This window comes from Styela clava, chromosome 9, assembly GCF_964204865.1.
Source record: "Styela clava chromosome 9, kaStyClav1.hap1.2, whole genome shotgun sequence".
NCBI classification, from domain to species: domain Eukaryota; kingdom Metazoa; phylum Chordata; class Ascidiacea; order Stolidobranchia; family Styelidae; genus Styela; species Styela clava.
Window position 1 is genome coordinate 587,259 of NC_135258.1, and position 17,098 is coordinate 604,356.

Consider the following 17,098-nt stretch of genomic DNA (forward strand, 5'->3'; position numbering starts at 1 on the left):
TTATATTTGTTTAAATTATAATAACGGTTAAAACTCGTAACAAATACATGTTAGAATTGATTACTTCATGCTAACTAGAAATGTACACGTGGAAAGAAGGAAGAACAGAGAAATAACGAATAAAAACTACGATATATATATATATGTTTATTTACCTATAGACTAGGGTGAGCAATCTTTTTCGGCTCAAAATCGGCTTAATCGCAATAATAAACATTTTAAACATGTACAGACAGATTCAATAATCGGGAGAATATCATTTCAACAAATGGAATTGATTACTTTTCTTATTCTATATCAGTGAGACTTCTGCTGCGACATTACCGCTGATCGAGAATTTGCATTGGGTTTATACTTCATAACTTCCAGAGAAATACACGATCTACTGCTGGTTTCATCTTTCAGGCTACTCCTATTACGAGACTCAATAAAGTTCATAACTAAGAACCAAGATTCACAGGCATATGTAGATGAAAACATGGAGAGTAACGCAGTTGTAAAGTTTTTGAGACATCAATTTCCGGGAATGGCATCACGCAATAGTTCGTTTTTTGCACTTCTCTCTCGTATTCCCTTTCCTAATCGTTATATTTCTTTCCAAATCAATTTATAACAGTAAGTTAAGATAAATCTAGTCAACATGAGCTTTACAACTCCATAAATTAAGCAGAAATGAAGATAAACGGTGGCACAGACGAACTATATTATGTAAGAATGTAGCAAAATCAATGCAGCGCTCTTCTCCAAAGCTGACATTTGTTCTGTCATAATATATTTCTTTGTAGACATGGGCCTACGTCATGAAAAGACAAAATGAGTTTATTTAACGAATTGTTAACAAACCATAATAAATAAACGAACACCGAGTTTCATCAGATAACTCAGAGTCTTGAAACTTTTTCTCTGAAGGAAAATGATCTCGTTTCCAAGGCCTCGCTCGCGTGCCGAATAAATGGGCTTGCGTGCCAAGATTGGCACGCGTGCCAGGGGTTGCCCATCCATGGACTAGACCAGGGGTTCACAAACTTTTTTGGCCGCGGGCCAAAATTAGAATCGAAAGGGTGTTCGCGGGCCGGAAGAGTGTAGTGCCCGAAAGTGTGCAACGGTTTAGCTGGGGTTCTGTGGATTCACATTTGACATTTTTTTAAACATGTTTGTTTGATTCATAATGGCGCTTTATGTCGTATTGTTTTATAACTTGAATAGTTCATCGGCAAAGTGGACAAATTGCTGAAGTGTGATTCTTTTTTCAATACAGAAATATGAATGATGTCATTTATCGGAGTAACATCTGTTTTCAGAGTCTTGTATATTATTTGACATCTCTAACCTTTCTTAAACGGCTGATAACTAAATTACTGCCCTATGTAATCCTAATACGGTACGTATAATTGAGATACCGGCATAATCGAATTGTTACCATGAACACGAGCTTAAACTGTGATAATGACATAACAATTGGCGGTTTCTAGATTGTGAAAAGGTAGAAACAAAATCTATTTCATTGTTTCACTTAAGCTCGGCGGGCCATTTTAAATCGTTACGCGGGCCGGAGTTGGCCCGCGGGCCGCGGTTTGGGAACCCCTGGACTAGACGAAGACTGCGGAGAGTGGGAGGACGGCGGTCGGAGGAAGTGAGAGCAGGCGGCAGAACGTAATGTACGAAATTGAGCAAACACACATGATATTTGAAAACATTTATTATTGTATCATCGTCTATTCACTGAATTTCGATAGCAAGACATTGTATGTACCCGCGGGAAAAAACTGGCCAATGGGCGCGGCTGCCTTCGAATACGATGAAAAAAAATGAAATAAACTTAAATTGTTTTTAACGGCGGCGCTAGTATATTTGCGAAGAACGATATTCGAAGGTCGCGATATTCTGAATTGGTCACCCCTTCTTCAATCACTGCATTAAATCAACCTAAAATAAACGAATATCACTACACACATTTTTTAAGTTTTCGGTTTTTAGTTAGGCTTTCCGTGTGTAGAAAATTTTACGTTGGCCGACGCAATATTTTTACGAGAAAAATTTTCGTAAGTTGGATTTTCCGTATTCATAGCCTTTCGTAGATAGAGTTTCTTAGTGCGGCCCGTGGCTTCACCCAGTTGTATCTGCCCTCCCCGTGTAATAAAGGTTACACACCCCTCAGATATAGGATCGGCATAAACGTGAGAGGCCGTGGTTCGCTATATTATTAATTCATCTTATCAGCTTGCTTCTCTCCTGGGATAAATATGTGAATCCCATCCTGAGTACCGGTAAATAAAAATGTCAAAGATTATTACAGCGCTCCCAAATTCGCAGTTAACACAAACGTCCATCGGAGGGCGTGTTCTCGCACTACGCTGGTTAGGAACGGAGACCGATTTTCTGAGATTTTTAATCTGCAATATACCGGTCAGCCGGTACCGCTTCTCAAAAGCGAAGTTGATTTCAATTGAGATAAATATGTCGCCGGATGAGAACAGAAGGGGTCTAAGTCACATTTTTTAACATTTCACTTTTTCCAATATTTACAATCAATAATAAAAATTTTAGCTGGACTTACTGACTTAGGTCCTTAATATTTTCTAGAAGTTAGAAACAGAATGGGCCAAAGTCCTTTTTGGGGGGGAAAAAAACATAAAAAAAATATTGATTACAAAGATATTCTCATCCACACATAACCAGAGATCAGGTCTTTACTAAGTGTAAATATCTAGATATTCAAAAAAAGAAATTCAAAATGGTTTTTTGCGTTTTGCTCAAAACTCAAAATTGTGACTTAAACTTGCCTGTTCTGTTCTCATCCGGCGATGTGTTGTCTTGACTATAATGATTGTTAGGCAGTTATTGGTACGTAACAGATTGTGTGTGAATTGTTTCAACTCGCACAGTTTGCCAAATAATAGTCGTGTTTCAGAGACAAATAATGTGTTCGATTTATTGAACTATATTTTGGGACATTTTGAAATCAAGAGAACTGTGTCCTACTAGGTTCCATATTTCAATCATCAGATAATGTTAACAGGTTAAAATAGACTTCTATTACTGTATTATGAAATAATGCCTCAATTTAAAAGCAAGTGCGGTAGCGTACCACACAGATGCTGATAGCAGACACAACTTTTGGTATCGTGGAATTCTTATTGGGTTTCTTTTGCTGACTTGAACTTCTCCAAGATTTGCATCAACCATTTTTCTACAATATTTCATTCCCTTGGATATTGCTTGGACCCCGGCATACGTGCTTTCGAATGAATTCTCTCTTCATTTAAAAATGGCGACAATTTTTTACGAATGCATGAGTGGAATATTCAGTTCCTCATGTTATTTTGTGATCTATGGATTTTTGGTTTACGTCACAATTCCGCTGATTTTCAAGATTTACCCAAAAATCGTCTTTGAAGGATTATTTCTCAACAGAGTCTGCCCACCTGTATGGTTACTGAAGCTGAACAAACCAGACAAAGTAAGACTTTCTACGAGACGTTTGTAGGAGTGAGTGCTTCTGAATGAGTGCCCGTAACTTTGCTCAGAGATGAGTCTCCTGATCTGAGTGTGTGCGAGTAACTCTGCTAAGAGAAGCGTCTCCTTTACTTTTGAGTGAGTACCCGTAACAATGCTCAGAGATGAGTCTCTTTTACTTCTGAGTGAGTGCGTGTAACTTTGCTCAGAGATGAGTCTCTTTTTCTTCTGAGTAAGTGACCTTAATAACTCCGATCAGTAATATGTCCCTTCACTTATGAGTAAATGCACTAAACCTTGCTTCAACCAGATACCCTTATTATAGTGATCTATTCCTAACTCTAAATTCTCTTCTTTTACTTCAGGCCTACAATCTTAAAGAGAGCAAGAACTGCTATGTGAAGTCTTCGAGTGGAAGTACTTTAGGCGTTTGGCATATTCCGCCAGTCACTCAGTACGATACTCCAGAGGTCAAATCAGGGTCATTACAAGACGCTGAGAAAATCATCATTTATTGCCATGGCAACTCGTTTCATCGTGGTTTCAAGCATCGAAGAGATTTATATTCAGAGCTGCAGAAATCAGGTATGAATAATATGGTCGAATCCTCTTTGTCAAACTCAAAGGTACTCGGAGCCGCAACATTTACTCTAATGTCAGTGGCTATTAAAATTACCGAAAACCACTTCTGATGCAATAATTCAGTTTCTGACAAAATAAAAATAACTTGAAATTAAAAAGAAAAAGTTTGTTTAGACATAATTGAATCACTTTGATGCGACCTATTGTTCCGCTCACGACTTATATCTGTTGTCATGTGTAATTAGTGAGTAGTAATAGACTTTATGTCTCCGACTTTCATTGAATCCCCACTGCTTCCAACAAAAACGGCTGTTGCCACTTTGATTCACGGAAGCCAGAGCTCCACAACAAAGAGTCGCATGCTGCTGATCGTTGGTCTACCCTGACTAATTGTGAGACAGCGTTGGTGAATTAGTTAGAACTAGAATATTGCATCATAAGTGGTTTTTCGATAGTTCTAATAGTATCTGACATTAGAGTACATGTTGCGGCTCGAGTAGGTTTGAGTTTGGCATAAATGTTACCTTTTATGAACAATATATACAGTGTTACAAAAGTGAAAAACAATAAGCCTCGTGCCAAAACTACATTTAATCCCAATCTCAACAAATTCCTATTTTTCGCTAGAACATCAAAATTTGGTTTTATTTCAGTTGTGGCAGCATCAGGCAGGCCAGATTGAATAACCCAACGGGCCAGATTTGGCTTGCGTAGTTTGCCCATGCCAGGTGTAGACGATGCCATATGGCTCTTTTGATGCCAAAGGTTGCCAAATCGTGGCCTAGGCCAGGGCTACTCAGCTATTTGTTTAAAATTATTTGGGTCCGGTCTTTACAGAAATTGTGTTTCGGCATCCTTAAACGCACACTTCCTCGGCCGGCTAATGATTATTAGCAAATCAAGATTGTTTTTTATGATGTTATAGTTATTTTCATATATATTCGAAACTATAAAATTCATTTTATAAAAGAAAACTTCAAAAGTGGGGCTAATGATCCAAAATAAAGAATTAGGTGCGGTCCGAATCAAATACTCGAAGAGTCCGGATTCGGACCGCGGTCCGCCAGTTGAGTAGCCCTGGCCTAGACATGTCAGTGGACATAACGATCGCTTCAATATTATGTTGTTGTTTTTCGTCATCATTATCATTAAAAAATCGTTTTTTTCTTCGAATACTGGACCAGTTGCTTTGAAATTTTCAGTGGTTAATAAAGATTGATATTTTTACCAGAAGGCTATTACGGTACTTTTATTTATTCCTAAATTTTCTATGGATCTTATGAGATCTAATATTTCATCCAAAATTGTGCTGTATTACTTTTTAATTATGGGAACACGGTTTTTAATCCGCCAAGCGTGACGGCTGACTGTAAAAATTCTTGCGACTGGAAACTCGGAAGTATTTTGAGGTTACGGTATCAATAACGTCAAAGGTAAGGACTGCCTCGCTCCGGTCCACGTGTCCATATATTTGAGCGTTGCTCTCCTGTTGTATCAATCTGCTCATTCACACAAATAAAATCTTTTCCATTTTCACCAAGGATTCCACATCATAGCTTTTGACTACAGCGGGTTTGCGGACTTTACCGGCCAGCCGAGTCCAAAAAGAGTCGTGGAGGATGCAATTAACGTGTATAAGTGGACGGTCAAGCAGGTTGGATTATGTTTTATCATATTTGTCTCAGGGGCGAGAAAAGCCAATAAGACTGCTTAATCATATGACTAATATCAGCAAAGCAGAGGTATACCATATATAAATTGTATATAAGCACAGTTTAAACTAAAAAAAAAAAGTTCCCAAACTAAAGGGTCGGCTTATATGCGCCGCACTCTAATCACACTAAATTTCGGCTTTATAAGCGCATAACCCTGATCGTGCGGGGGTCAACTTATACATTCATAACACAGTTGCCTGTCAATAGGGAATTCCCCTTTATGTTATTCCCCTGATTACCAAGTTATAAAAATTGAATCAGTAATTGTCAAATTTCTGACACTTAATGTATTTAATCACTCAGCTCCAGAAAGAAGATGTGACAATCGTGCTTTGGGGTCATTCACTCGGCACTTACATCAGCACGAGGGCGCTATCGCTCATGTACGACCGGAAAGATGGCACTTGACTCCCAGACTGTCTGATACTTGAAGCTCCGTTCACGAATACATATGATGCTGCAGACTGCTTCCCACTATCTAAGGTGAAATTTTATGACATATTTTTTCAGCTACTTTCCTCTTTTTTGGAGATGATCTATTCAAAGTTGGCGTTCATCTTGAGTATTGCACCAATTCAAAGACGCGACTGTGAGGCTTTGTTGAATATTTCTCTCTTTTTATATAAAATTACAATCTTGAACATACTGGAATGCAACAACGATTACTCATGTTGATGAGTGATGTGAATAAATAGCCTATAACAGTATAATACAAATTATGCAATTCTAAAAAAAGTAATACAAAAACGTAAAGAAGAGATAAAACGAGTCGACTTTGAAAAAAAAATTGGTACTTTTGGTGTTTGGTAAATCTGTGAATACTACCTGACTATAATGCTGGTATGTTAGTCGTAAGTTATAATAGTAGAATTATATCTCCTAGAATGAAGGCTGTGTAACTAAAAAGATCGTAACCCAGTACCGGACTCACAGAACATAAGAAATAAAGTAGCCTAGGCCCTAGGTTACGATAATCAGGTAGAATATTTCAGTATTGAGGTGTTTCATAGAACGCCAAGTTACCGTACCGTACCTGCGTTGTCTTGAGGGGGAAATACTAGTTGAAGCCGAAAAGTAAATCTAATCTATCTTGAAATAAACTAAAGAGACCGAGCTTAGGATGGACAACCGGCATTTGATTAAAGTATTGAACCAACTTAATGAAATACTAGGCCCATAGGCTGCTGAGCTAAAAAATATCAGCGAGACATTTTGTGCACATACCACCGTCTTCACCAAGCTCCGCGCAAATCAAGTGATCGCAATGAAGCGTGAAGCTGCAGAAACTCGAAACGCGAATAACTTTGTTTGTTTTATTAATGTGGGCGTGGCTTTCTAGACTAGTTTCATCCCCCTGGTTAACACAAACGTCCATCGGAGGGCGTGTTCTCGCACTACGCTGGTTAGGAACGGAGACCGATTTTCTGAGATTTTTAATCTGCAATATACCGGTCAGCCGGTACCGTTTCTCAAAAGCGAAGTTGATTTCAATTGAGATAAATATGTCGCCGGATGAGAACAGAAGGGGTCTAAGTCACATTTTTTAACATTTCACTTTTTCCAATATTTACAATCAATAATAAAAATTTTAGCTGGACTTACTGACTTAGGTCCTTAATATTTTCTAGAAGTTAGAAACAGAATGGGCCAAAGTCCTTTTTGGGGGGGAAAAAAACATAAAAAAAATATTGATTACAAAGATATTCTCATCCACACATAACCAGAGATCAGGTCTTTACTAAGTGTAAATATCTAGATATTCAAAAAAAGAAATTCAAAATGGTTTTTTGCGTTTTGCTCAAAACTCAAAATTGTGACTTAAACTTGCCTGTTCTGTTCTCATCCGGCGATGTGTTGTCTTGACTATAATGATTGTTAGGCAGTTATTGGTACGTAACAGATTGTGTGTGAATTGTTTCAACTCGCACAGTTTGCCAAATAATAGTCGTGTTTCAGAGACAAATAATGTGTTCGATTTATTGAACTATATTTTGGGACATTTTGAAATCAAGAGAACTGTGTCCTACTAGGTTCCATATTTCAATCATCAGATAATGTTAACAGGTTAAAATAGACTTCTATTATGAAAGATGCCTCAATTTAAAAGCAAGTGCGGTAGCGTACCACACAGATGCTGATAGCAGACACAACTTTTGGTATCGTGGAATTCTTATTGGGTTTCTTTTGCTGACTTGAACTTCTCCAAGATTTGCATCAACCAATTTTCTACAATATTTCATTCCCTTGGATATTGCTTGGACCCCGGCATACGTGCTTTCGAATGAATTCTCTCTTCATTTAAAAATGGCGACAATTTTTTACGAATGCATGAGTGGAATATTCAGTTCCTCATGTTATTTTGTGATCTATGGATTTTTGGTTTACGTCACAATTCCGCTGATTTTCAAGATTTACCCAAAAATCGTCTTTGAAGGATTATTTCTCAACAGAGTCTGCCCACCTGTATGGTTACTGAAGCTGAACAAACCAGACAAAGTAAGACTTTCTACAAGACGTTTGTATGAGTGAGTGCTTCTGAATGAGTGCCCATAACTTTGCTCAGAGATGAGTCTCCTTATCTGAGTGTGTGCGAGTAACTCTGCTCAGAGAAGCGTCTCCTTCACTTTTGAGTGAGTGCCCATAACTTTGCTCAGAGATGAGTCTCCTTATCTGAGTGTGTGCGAGTAACTCTGCTCAGAGAAGCGTCTCCTTCACTTTTGAGTGAGTACCCGTAACTTTGCTCAGATATTAGTCTCCTTTGCTTCTGAGTGAGTGCGTGTAACTTTGCTCAGAGATGAGTCACCTTTGCTTCTGAGTGAGTGCCCGTAACTTTGCTCAGATATTAGTCTCTTTTACTTCTGAGTAAGTGACCTTAATAACTCCGATCAGTAATATGTCCCTTCACTTATGAGTAAATGCACTAAACCTTGCTTCAACCAGATACCCTTATTATAGTGATCAATTCCTAACTCTAAATTCTCTCCTTTTACTTCAGGCCTACAATCTTAAAGAGAGCAAGAACTGCTATGTGAAGTCTTCGAGTGGAAGTACTTTAGGCGTTTGGCATATTCCGCCAGTCACTCAGTACGATACTCCAGAGGTCAAATCAGGGTCATTACAAGACGCTGAGAAAATCATCATTTATTGCCATGGCAACTCGTTTCATCGTGGTTTCAAGCATCGAAGAGATTTATATTCAGAGCTGCAGAAATCAGGTATGAATAATATGGTCGAATTCTTTTTGTCAAACTCAAAGGTACTCGGAGCCACAACATCTACTCTAATGTCAGTGGCTATTAAAACTACCGAAAACCACTTCTGATGCAATAATTCAGTTTTTGACAAAATAAAAATAACTTGAAATTAAAAAGAAAAAGTTTGTTTAGACATAATTGAATCACTTTGATGCGACCTATTGTTCCGCTCACGACTTATATCTGTTGTCATGTGTAATTAGTGAGTAGTAATAGACTTTATGTCTCCGACTTCCATTGAATCCCCACGGCTTCTAACAAAAAACGGCTGTTGCCACTTTGATTCATGGGAGCCAGAGCTCCGAAAACAGAGAGTCGCATGCTGCTGATCGCTGGTCTACCCTGACTAATTGTAAGACAGCGTTGGTAAATTAGTTGAGCTAGAATATTGCATCATAAGTGGTTTTTCGATAGTTCTAATAGTATCTGACATTAGAGTACATGTTGCGGCTCGAGTAGGTTTGAGTTTGGCATAAATGTTACATTTTATGAACAATATATACAGTGTTACAAAAGTGAAAAACAATAAGCCTCGTGCCAAAACTACATTTAATCCCAATCTCAACAAATTCCTATTTTTCACTAGAACATCAAAATTTGGTTTTATTTCAGTTGTGGCAGCATCAGGCAGGCCAGATTGAATAACCCAACGGGCCAGATTTGGCTTGCGTAGTTTGCCCATGTCAGGTGTAGACGATGCCATATGGCTCTTTTGATGCCGAATGTTGCCGAATCGTGGCCTAGGCCAGGGCTACTCAGCTATTTGTTTAAAATTATTTGGGTTTGGTCTTTACAGAAATTGTGTTTCGGCATCCTTAAACGCGCACTTCCTCGGCCGGCTAATGATTATTAGCAAATCAAGATTGTTTATCATGATGTAAGGTATTTTCATATATATTCGAAACTATAAAATTCATTTTATAAAAGAAAACTTCAAAAGTGGGGCTAATGATCCAAAATAAAGAATTAGGTGCGGTCCGAATCAAATACTCGAAAAGTCCGGATTCGGACCGCGGTCCGCCAGTTGAGTAGCCCTGGCCTAGACATGTCAGTGGACATAACGATCGCTTCAATATTATGTTGTTGTTTTTCGTCATCATTATCATTAAAAAATCGTTTTTTTCTTCGAATACTGGACCAGTTGCTTTGAAATTTTCAGTGGTTAATAAAGATTGATATTTTTACCAGAAGGCTATTACGGTACTTTTATTTATTCCTAAATTTTCTATGGATCTTATGAGATCTAATATTTCATCCAAAATTGTGCTGTATTACTTTTTAATTATGGGAACACAGTTTTTAATCCGCCAAGCGTGACGGCTGACTGTGAAAATTCTTGCGACTGAAAACTCGGAAGTATTTTGAGGTTACGGTATCAATAACGTCAAAGGTAAGGACTGCCTCGCTCTGGTCCACGTGTCCATATATTTGAGCGTTGCTCTCTTGTTGTATCAATCTGCTCATTCACACAAATAAAATTTTTTTCATTTTCACCAAGGATTCCACATCATAGCTTTTGACTACAGTGGGTTTGCGGACTCTACCGGTCAGCCGAGTCCAACAAGAGTCGTGGAGGATGCAATTAGCGTGTATAAGTGGACGGTCAAGCAGGTTGGATTATGTTTTATCATATTTGTCACTGCTTAATCATATGGCTAATATCAGCAAAGCAGAGGTATACCATATATAAATTGTATATAAGCACAGTTTAAACTAAAAAAAAAAAGTTCCCAAACTAAAGGGTTGGCTTATATGCGCCTCACTCTAATCACACTAAATTTCGGCTTTATAAGCGCATAACCCTGATCGTGCGGGGGTCAACTTATACATTCATAACACAGTTGCCTGTCAATAGGGAATTCCCCTTTATGTTATTCCCCTGATTACCAAGTTATAAAAATCGAATCAGTAATTGTCAAATTTCTGACACTTAATGTATTTAATCACTCAGCTCCAGAAAGAAGATGTGACAATCGTGCTTTGGGGTCATTCACTCGGCACTTACATCAGCACGAGGGCGCTATCGCTCATGTACGACCAGAAAGATGGCACTCGACTCCCTGACTGTCTGATACTTGAAGCTCCGTTCACGAATACATATGATGCCGCAGACTGCTTCCCACTATCTAAGGTGAAATTTATATTTTGTTTCATTTCAGTACTCCCGTAGCATGTGAACCAAGATGGCGGACATCTGAACGAAGTATGTGTACCAGGTTAGGTTTAGGCAATGATTTCAGGTACAAATACTACAAAGTCACATGGCTAGTCCCCGAACTCGTAATAGAACTAAAATAAGGAAAATTGGAATAAAATTATGGACTAACCCTAACCTGGTACACATACTACGTTCTGGTGTCCGCCATCTTGGTACACATACTACGGGAGTATGTTCATTTCAATGATGTGATATAGTATTATATGATGCTTATCAACGCTTTTTTCACGTGCAAGGCCAGGCACCAGTAGCAACAGATACTCGTATCTAACGATATGCAAGGATATACTATCTTTTGGAAGGGCTGAAATCTTTCCAGTTTGGTCCTTGTTAACAGAATTCTGTTAATTTTTGCGAACACTTATTAACTAGTTGCTGATCACTCTTTGGGGACCTCTGTACTATGCCATTGTGGTAGTGCGCCAAGACTTTTGAATTGAATAACATCTAAAAATTGTATTTATTACATCTCTCTTTCAGTATTTCTATCGGCTCTATCCCTTCATGAGGTCTCAGGTTCACAAGAATATCAAACAATATGACATTGAGCTCAGGACTGAGAAGTATCTGCCGACAATAAAGGCTCCTGTTATGATTTTACATGCTAAAGATGATCAGAGGTATGTAGGCAGAAATAATTGAAAGGTATGGCTTGCCAGTTGGTGTATCGTTCTAAGCGTAAGTAAGTCACGTGGAGAGCCCTTCAAGAGTTTCCAAGTTCAAAACATGTTATTTTTGAGAATATGGCTTGCGGAACTGTTTTCTGTCGTAAGGTGATCCACGTATCTTCCGTCATCAAGTTCATGTCTCTCAAATCCACCATCTAACATTTACAATATTTACCGGTATGGTATTACAGTACGATAATTAATATAAGTTTCAACTCCTCAACATAACAAATACCATATTTGACAGATTGTTAAAAAACAAATAGATAACCGATTAGCAGCATGTCTAAGCATCTGGAAACAAATAACTGGCTAACTATACTCATACCCGACATTGACTGGTAATCGTGGTTCATCATATGATTAATAGGTTGTTTTAGCGGCTTCCTTCCCCCGAGATAAATATGTAAATCCCATCCTCCGCTTTCTATTGATATCTCTTCGGAATTTCCCATGCTTAAAGCAAACCAGGGTTTGTAAAAGGGTACTCCTGTAGTATGTGTACCAGGTTAGGCCATAACTTTATACCAATTTTTCTTATTTTAGTTCTATTACGAGTTCAGGAACTGTTTGTGTTAGCCAAGTGAATATAACCCCCTGCCTATAAGTTTGAGTCCCTTTACACAACTTGATGGCAACAATATAGCACTTTAGTGCGTATGCACAATAATGGTCAGAAAGCTTTGCGCGTAGGGAAAAAATAATGTGACGAAATCTTCTTGGTCAGACCCCATGAAACCCCATTTCCCAGACAACTGGCGGGCCGATCCGGGCGAAACTTGGCATGTAGGTCGGGGACCGTGTCCAGATGACGCAGAACGATTGGGCCAAAGAATGTGGGCCAAAACGGGGTTTTAGTGGCACATGAAAAGGTTGCATCTAGTCACGTCATGATTTTGGGGTTTAGAAGCCGTTAAGCTCCGTTTCCGGGGCCGGAAAACGTTTGCCCGAGTATTGGGAATTTTTCCAAGTATAATTGGGGACGGGGGCAGTGCCCCAAAGTGGTGAGAAATGTGCGTGAAGCCACGCCCTCTTGGTTATTATTGATTTTGGACGATTAGGAGAATTTGGAATGGGATTTCGGGGAAAGGGATGCTTAAATATAAAAGGGAATAATTAATAGAATATTTCTCCACCGCAAATTTGGGATTTCCCCCTCCCTGTAACACTCCAGTGAGTTCGGAACGTTGCGCAACTCAAAATAAAGGTATTGAGAAACAAATTACATAGGTATGTACGGAAAAATTATTTTAATGCATTTTTTAAAAATTTCTCATACCCCCCAAGTCATGGTCTAGTGATTTTGGCCTATTGTGGGCCTCTGAAAGGTCTTATGAAGAATCTAAAGGCATGGGCATGACTAGAAAACTTATTTGAATACGTTTTGGATGGAATTTTTTTCTTTCACATCTCAGTCACGCTACAGTGATTTTAGGTCATATCTCGAGAATGGTAATAGATAGGGATGTCAGATTTGGGCTATAACAAGGTAATTAAAGTGAAGTTCATGAAAAAAAAAATTTCGTCACGATTGAGTTAATACGGACCCTAAAATTGATGGAAATCAACTTCCATTAGGAGTGATCAGTTTATGACGAGTTATTTAAACTACTTAATCAACTAAAGTGGCCGGGGGCAGCGCGCCGGACGAATTACCGCCATTCGTCCGGCACAATGACCCTGGTGCATCCATCAAACATCCACTTTTTTACTACTCAAATCCTTTCCTTACATTTCCCCTCGCGGGTAGTGAAGCGACCGTCCCTGGATGTAAATTAGTTACCTCCGTTTTGGTACACACTGCTGGAGTGTCCTGTAAAAACTATATTTGCATGGTGTTGATGCAACATGAATGCAAAATATAGTCGGTAGGCTTTATTAGCTTCGTTTTCTGATCGAATTCGATTTCTTCTTGAATATTAAATTCAATTCTCAAACCTAAATACTTTCTTCCTTACAGAATAGACATTCATCTCGTTGAGACTTTGTACAAGAAGACGACCTCTGACCTCACGACAAAATCTCCTTACAGTCGCTTCATTCGAATGCACGAACATACTGCTAAACATCCTGGGATAAGGCAGTTAGTGCATGATTTCATGGTTGAAGTAGCAAAGGTCAAAAGTGATCAGGAACATCCTGAGATAAGGCCACGGGCCAGTTACGAACTAACCGAAGTGTTTCATCCATCCCACTCGGGCCTATATCAATTATGACTATGGTTTTCATGGCTATAAATTTGCGTTGGGGATTTCGATGAAAATAACGAATCATCGCCTAAAATATAGATCACATATTATTTGGACCTGAATATAATTGTGCCACTTGGTACACTGGCTGTTTGTTGGTTGTACATTAGCTGTTATGCTTGTTATTTGCAAATGAACCGAATTCGTAATAGAACTAAAATAAGGAAAATTGGAATAAAATTATGGCCTAACCCTAACCTGGTACACATACTACGATCCGGTGTCCGCCATCTTGGTTCACATACTTTGGGAGTACCCTATTTTCATGTGAAGTTACAAAGGACAACTACTGTTATTAACGCCCAGCATTATAACCGTTCATGTTCATTCAACTCTTCCCAAACTTCAAGCTGTGTTTTCAGAAATTTTTTAGGCTTTATTTCTATAATTGAAAGTATTTCAACATAACTTTATTATTTGATTGTAGTTTATATTTTCATTCTTAACTGTGTATTTATTACTCAAGATGCCAATGATCAGAATTAGCAAGTCACAAATATGCTCGAAATAGAGTCGAATCACTCAACCAAAGTAGAAAGAGTTCTGATAGAAGAGTTGCAAGTTTGCTCAAATCGAAGTCCCAAACTCTCAACTTTAAAGCAGAAATAGCACTGATAAAAGAGTCCCTGTCACAAATATGTCTGTAGATAGCGGTTCATGTGTAACTTGAAACAATATATCGCAGTACTATCAGAAAATAGATATTGCTATATTTCAATTACTGCCATGTTGCCACATTTTGATATTCTTTTCTTAATATTGGGTCAAATTTTTTGGGCTACGTGAATTATTCAAACTCTTCACCCCATAACGTCAAAAATTTGAGAACTTTTGGTTTAACATATGCTCTTTGTGCGACAGAGGTCATTTGTAACTCTTTTATCAGCACCTTGCTTCGAGCATACTTGTATAGAATTACTAAAATCGGTGCACCCGAAGTATGTGAACCAAGATGGCGGACATCGGAACGAAACATGGGTAACAGGTTAGGGTTAGACCATAATTTTTTTCCAATTTTCCTTATTTTAGTCCTATTATCAGTTCAAAGACTAGCCAAGAGCCTCCCGTAGTATTTATACCTAAAATTATGGCCTAACCCTAACCTAGTACACATTACATTCCGATGTCCGCCATCTTGGTTAGCATACTTCGGGAGCCCCCTAAAATCATCTATTTTCATGGTCAAATATGAAGTATCATTCACAGTTATGCTATACTAAACTTTCCAGAAAAACAATTATTCGTGTCTTAGCGAGCATGGTAAACTTCGTTACACGATTCTAAATGACTCTGGCTTTAATCACGAGAAACCTCGTTGACTTGGATGCTAAGTTTTATTAAATTTTTTTTACTTTTGAGTGAGTGCCTCACATTTGCTCAGAGATGAGTTTCCTTTACTTCTGAGTGAGTGCTCGTAACTTCGCTCAGAGATGAGTATCTTTTACTAGTGAATTCCTGTAACTTTGCTCAGAGATAAGTTTCCTTTACTTCTGAATGAGTGCCCTTAACTTTGGTCAGAGATGAGTTTTCATTGTAGTTGACGTGTGTAACCTTCCTTGAGCAAATTCACTTGATAAATGATAGACTATGCTTTTACGTACTATTGAGCAAATTTTGATTTTAAGATTTATAATCCCCTATGCACTGTATATGTTTAAATATGCAATTATTTTATCATAATTGTTGATTTGATTCCAATTTTTTCATAACAATTCTACCTCAATGCATTTAATCCACTGAGACAAATAAACTTAGCCTTATATTGCAGTATTATTTTCCGAGCTATTGATCTCATCCACCACCAAAAAAAACTCAAGGGTGTTTTTGATGTTAAAGACTAACTTCGGAGCTAGGTTTCAGGGATGCCCGAAATGAATCGAATACATTCGTGATTCATTGTATCCGATTTAATAAATTCTTGATTTTAGAAATAATTTAGAATATTTCACTTGTAAATATCTTCTTCAGCATGCATTATTTTATGACGAACATAACTCACAGAAAAAAATAGTTAACTTTTGAAAAAATATAATGGAGAATACTTATTGAATCAATGTTCATCTCAGTTACTCTGCATAACCAAATTCAAATTATATGAATTAACAATTGCCTTGAAGAATTTGTCCTGTGAAACAGACCTATTTTCATTATTGGTGGTAATCGAAGTCAAAGTACTTGTCATTGACAATTTAAGGAGGGCGTCCGTGTTGAGGGACAAGAACCTTCAAGGTATGAACTACAATAACTAAGAATGGATGAACATAAAAATATGCAAAGAAGTTGTTGGCTCAGAAAACTAAAGATGAAATTGAAGCAGGGTTTCTATGCTTATGTGGGGCGTGTAGATGTAACACTGTAGAAATATTGAACCTTTTTTAAATGACGAACCGGTAAAGCCTGGCAGACCCTCTTTGTACAAACGAACTAAGCTTATGTAATAAATAACACGCAGTAAAAAAATTTCAAAAACATAAGTGATGATATTCAATGCGAGATTTGCGTTTGCTTGTTGGTCATTAAATGTTACAAATTTGGTGACATGGTCGACAGTGATACACATAATAGTTTCTTACGTTTACCCTACTTTAGTTGTCAATATTAAAAATACCGCCGCACAAAGAAAAAGGTATCACAAGGACACTTTTCAACTCATTACATTTGAAATTTCAATCAAGTGCACTATATAAGTCTTATAAGACAATCTCATAGTTCGAAGAAGTTTCGAAGGCTTTGTTTGAGAGCTTAGTATGGCAAACTGGACAAATTTCATTGCTGTGAGTTTCGGCTATAAATCCGTATTGAAAATATGGATTCTTTGCTGTGGATGACCCGCTATATCTACACTCCCAGTTACGTTAGATATTGGGACGCAGTCATTCAAAATTGCATTATTGATGTTTGTTAAGCCATACCTGATTTTATCACAAGATGTGCTAACTTTATGATCATAAAGTAT

At 37.9% G+C, this 17,098-nt stretch overlaps 3 protein-coding genes across 4 annotated transcripts in view; all 3 read left to right on the top strand.

Moving 5' to 3' along the window:
* Positions 1-17,098, top strand: part of LOC120339924 (uncharacterized) — a 125,094-nt gene that overhangs the window by 36,595 nt on the left and 71,401 nt on the right. The window lies entirely within an intron of this gene.
* On the top strand, positions 2,391-6,233 carry LOC120331130 (lysophosphatidylserine lipase ABHD12-like). Of its 2 annotated transcripts, XM_078116179.1 has the most exons (4): positions 2,391-3,460; positions 3,822-4,041; positions 5,580-5,692; positions 6,057-6,231. In XM_078116179.1, exons 1-4 carry the CDS (start codon positions 3,269-3,271, stop codon positions 6,159-6,161), a joined length of 630 nt encoding a protein of 209 aa, XP_077972305.1. In that variant the 5' UTR covers positions 2,391-3,268; the 3' UTR covers positions 6,162-6,231. The 2 variants fall into 2 exon arrangements, with proteins under 2 accessions (XP_077972305.1, XP_077972306.1); XM_078116180.1 differs by lacking the exon at positions 5,580-5,692 and having other exon boundaries at positions 2,407-3,460; positions 6,057-6,233.
* LOC120331070 (lysophosphatidylserine lipase ABHD12-like) lies at positions 7,152-15,909 on the top strand. Its single transcript, XM_078116172.1, has 6 exons — positions 7,152-8,249; positions 8,749-8,968; positions 10,506-10,618; positions 10,959-11,138; positions 11,706-11,845; positions 13,854-15,909. Exons 1-6 carry the CDS (start codon positions 8,058-8,060, stop codon positions 14,107-14,109), a joined length of 1,101 nt encoding a protein of 366 aa, XP_077972298.1. The 5' UTR covers positions 7,152-8,057; the 3' UTR covers positions 14,110-15,909.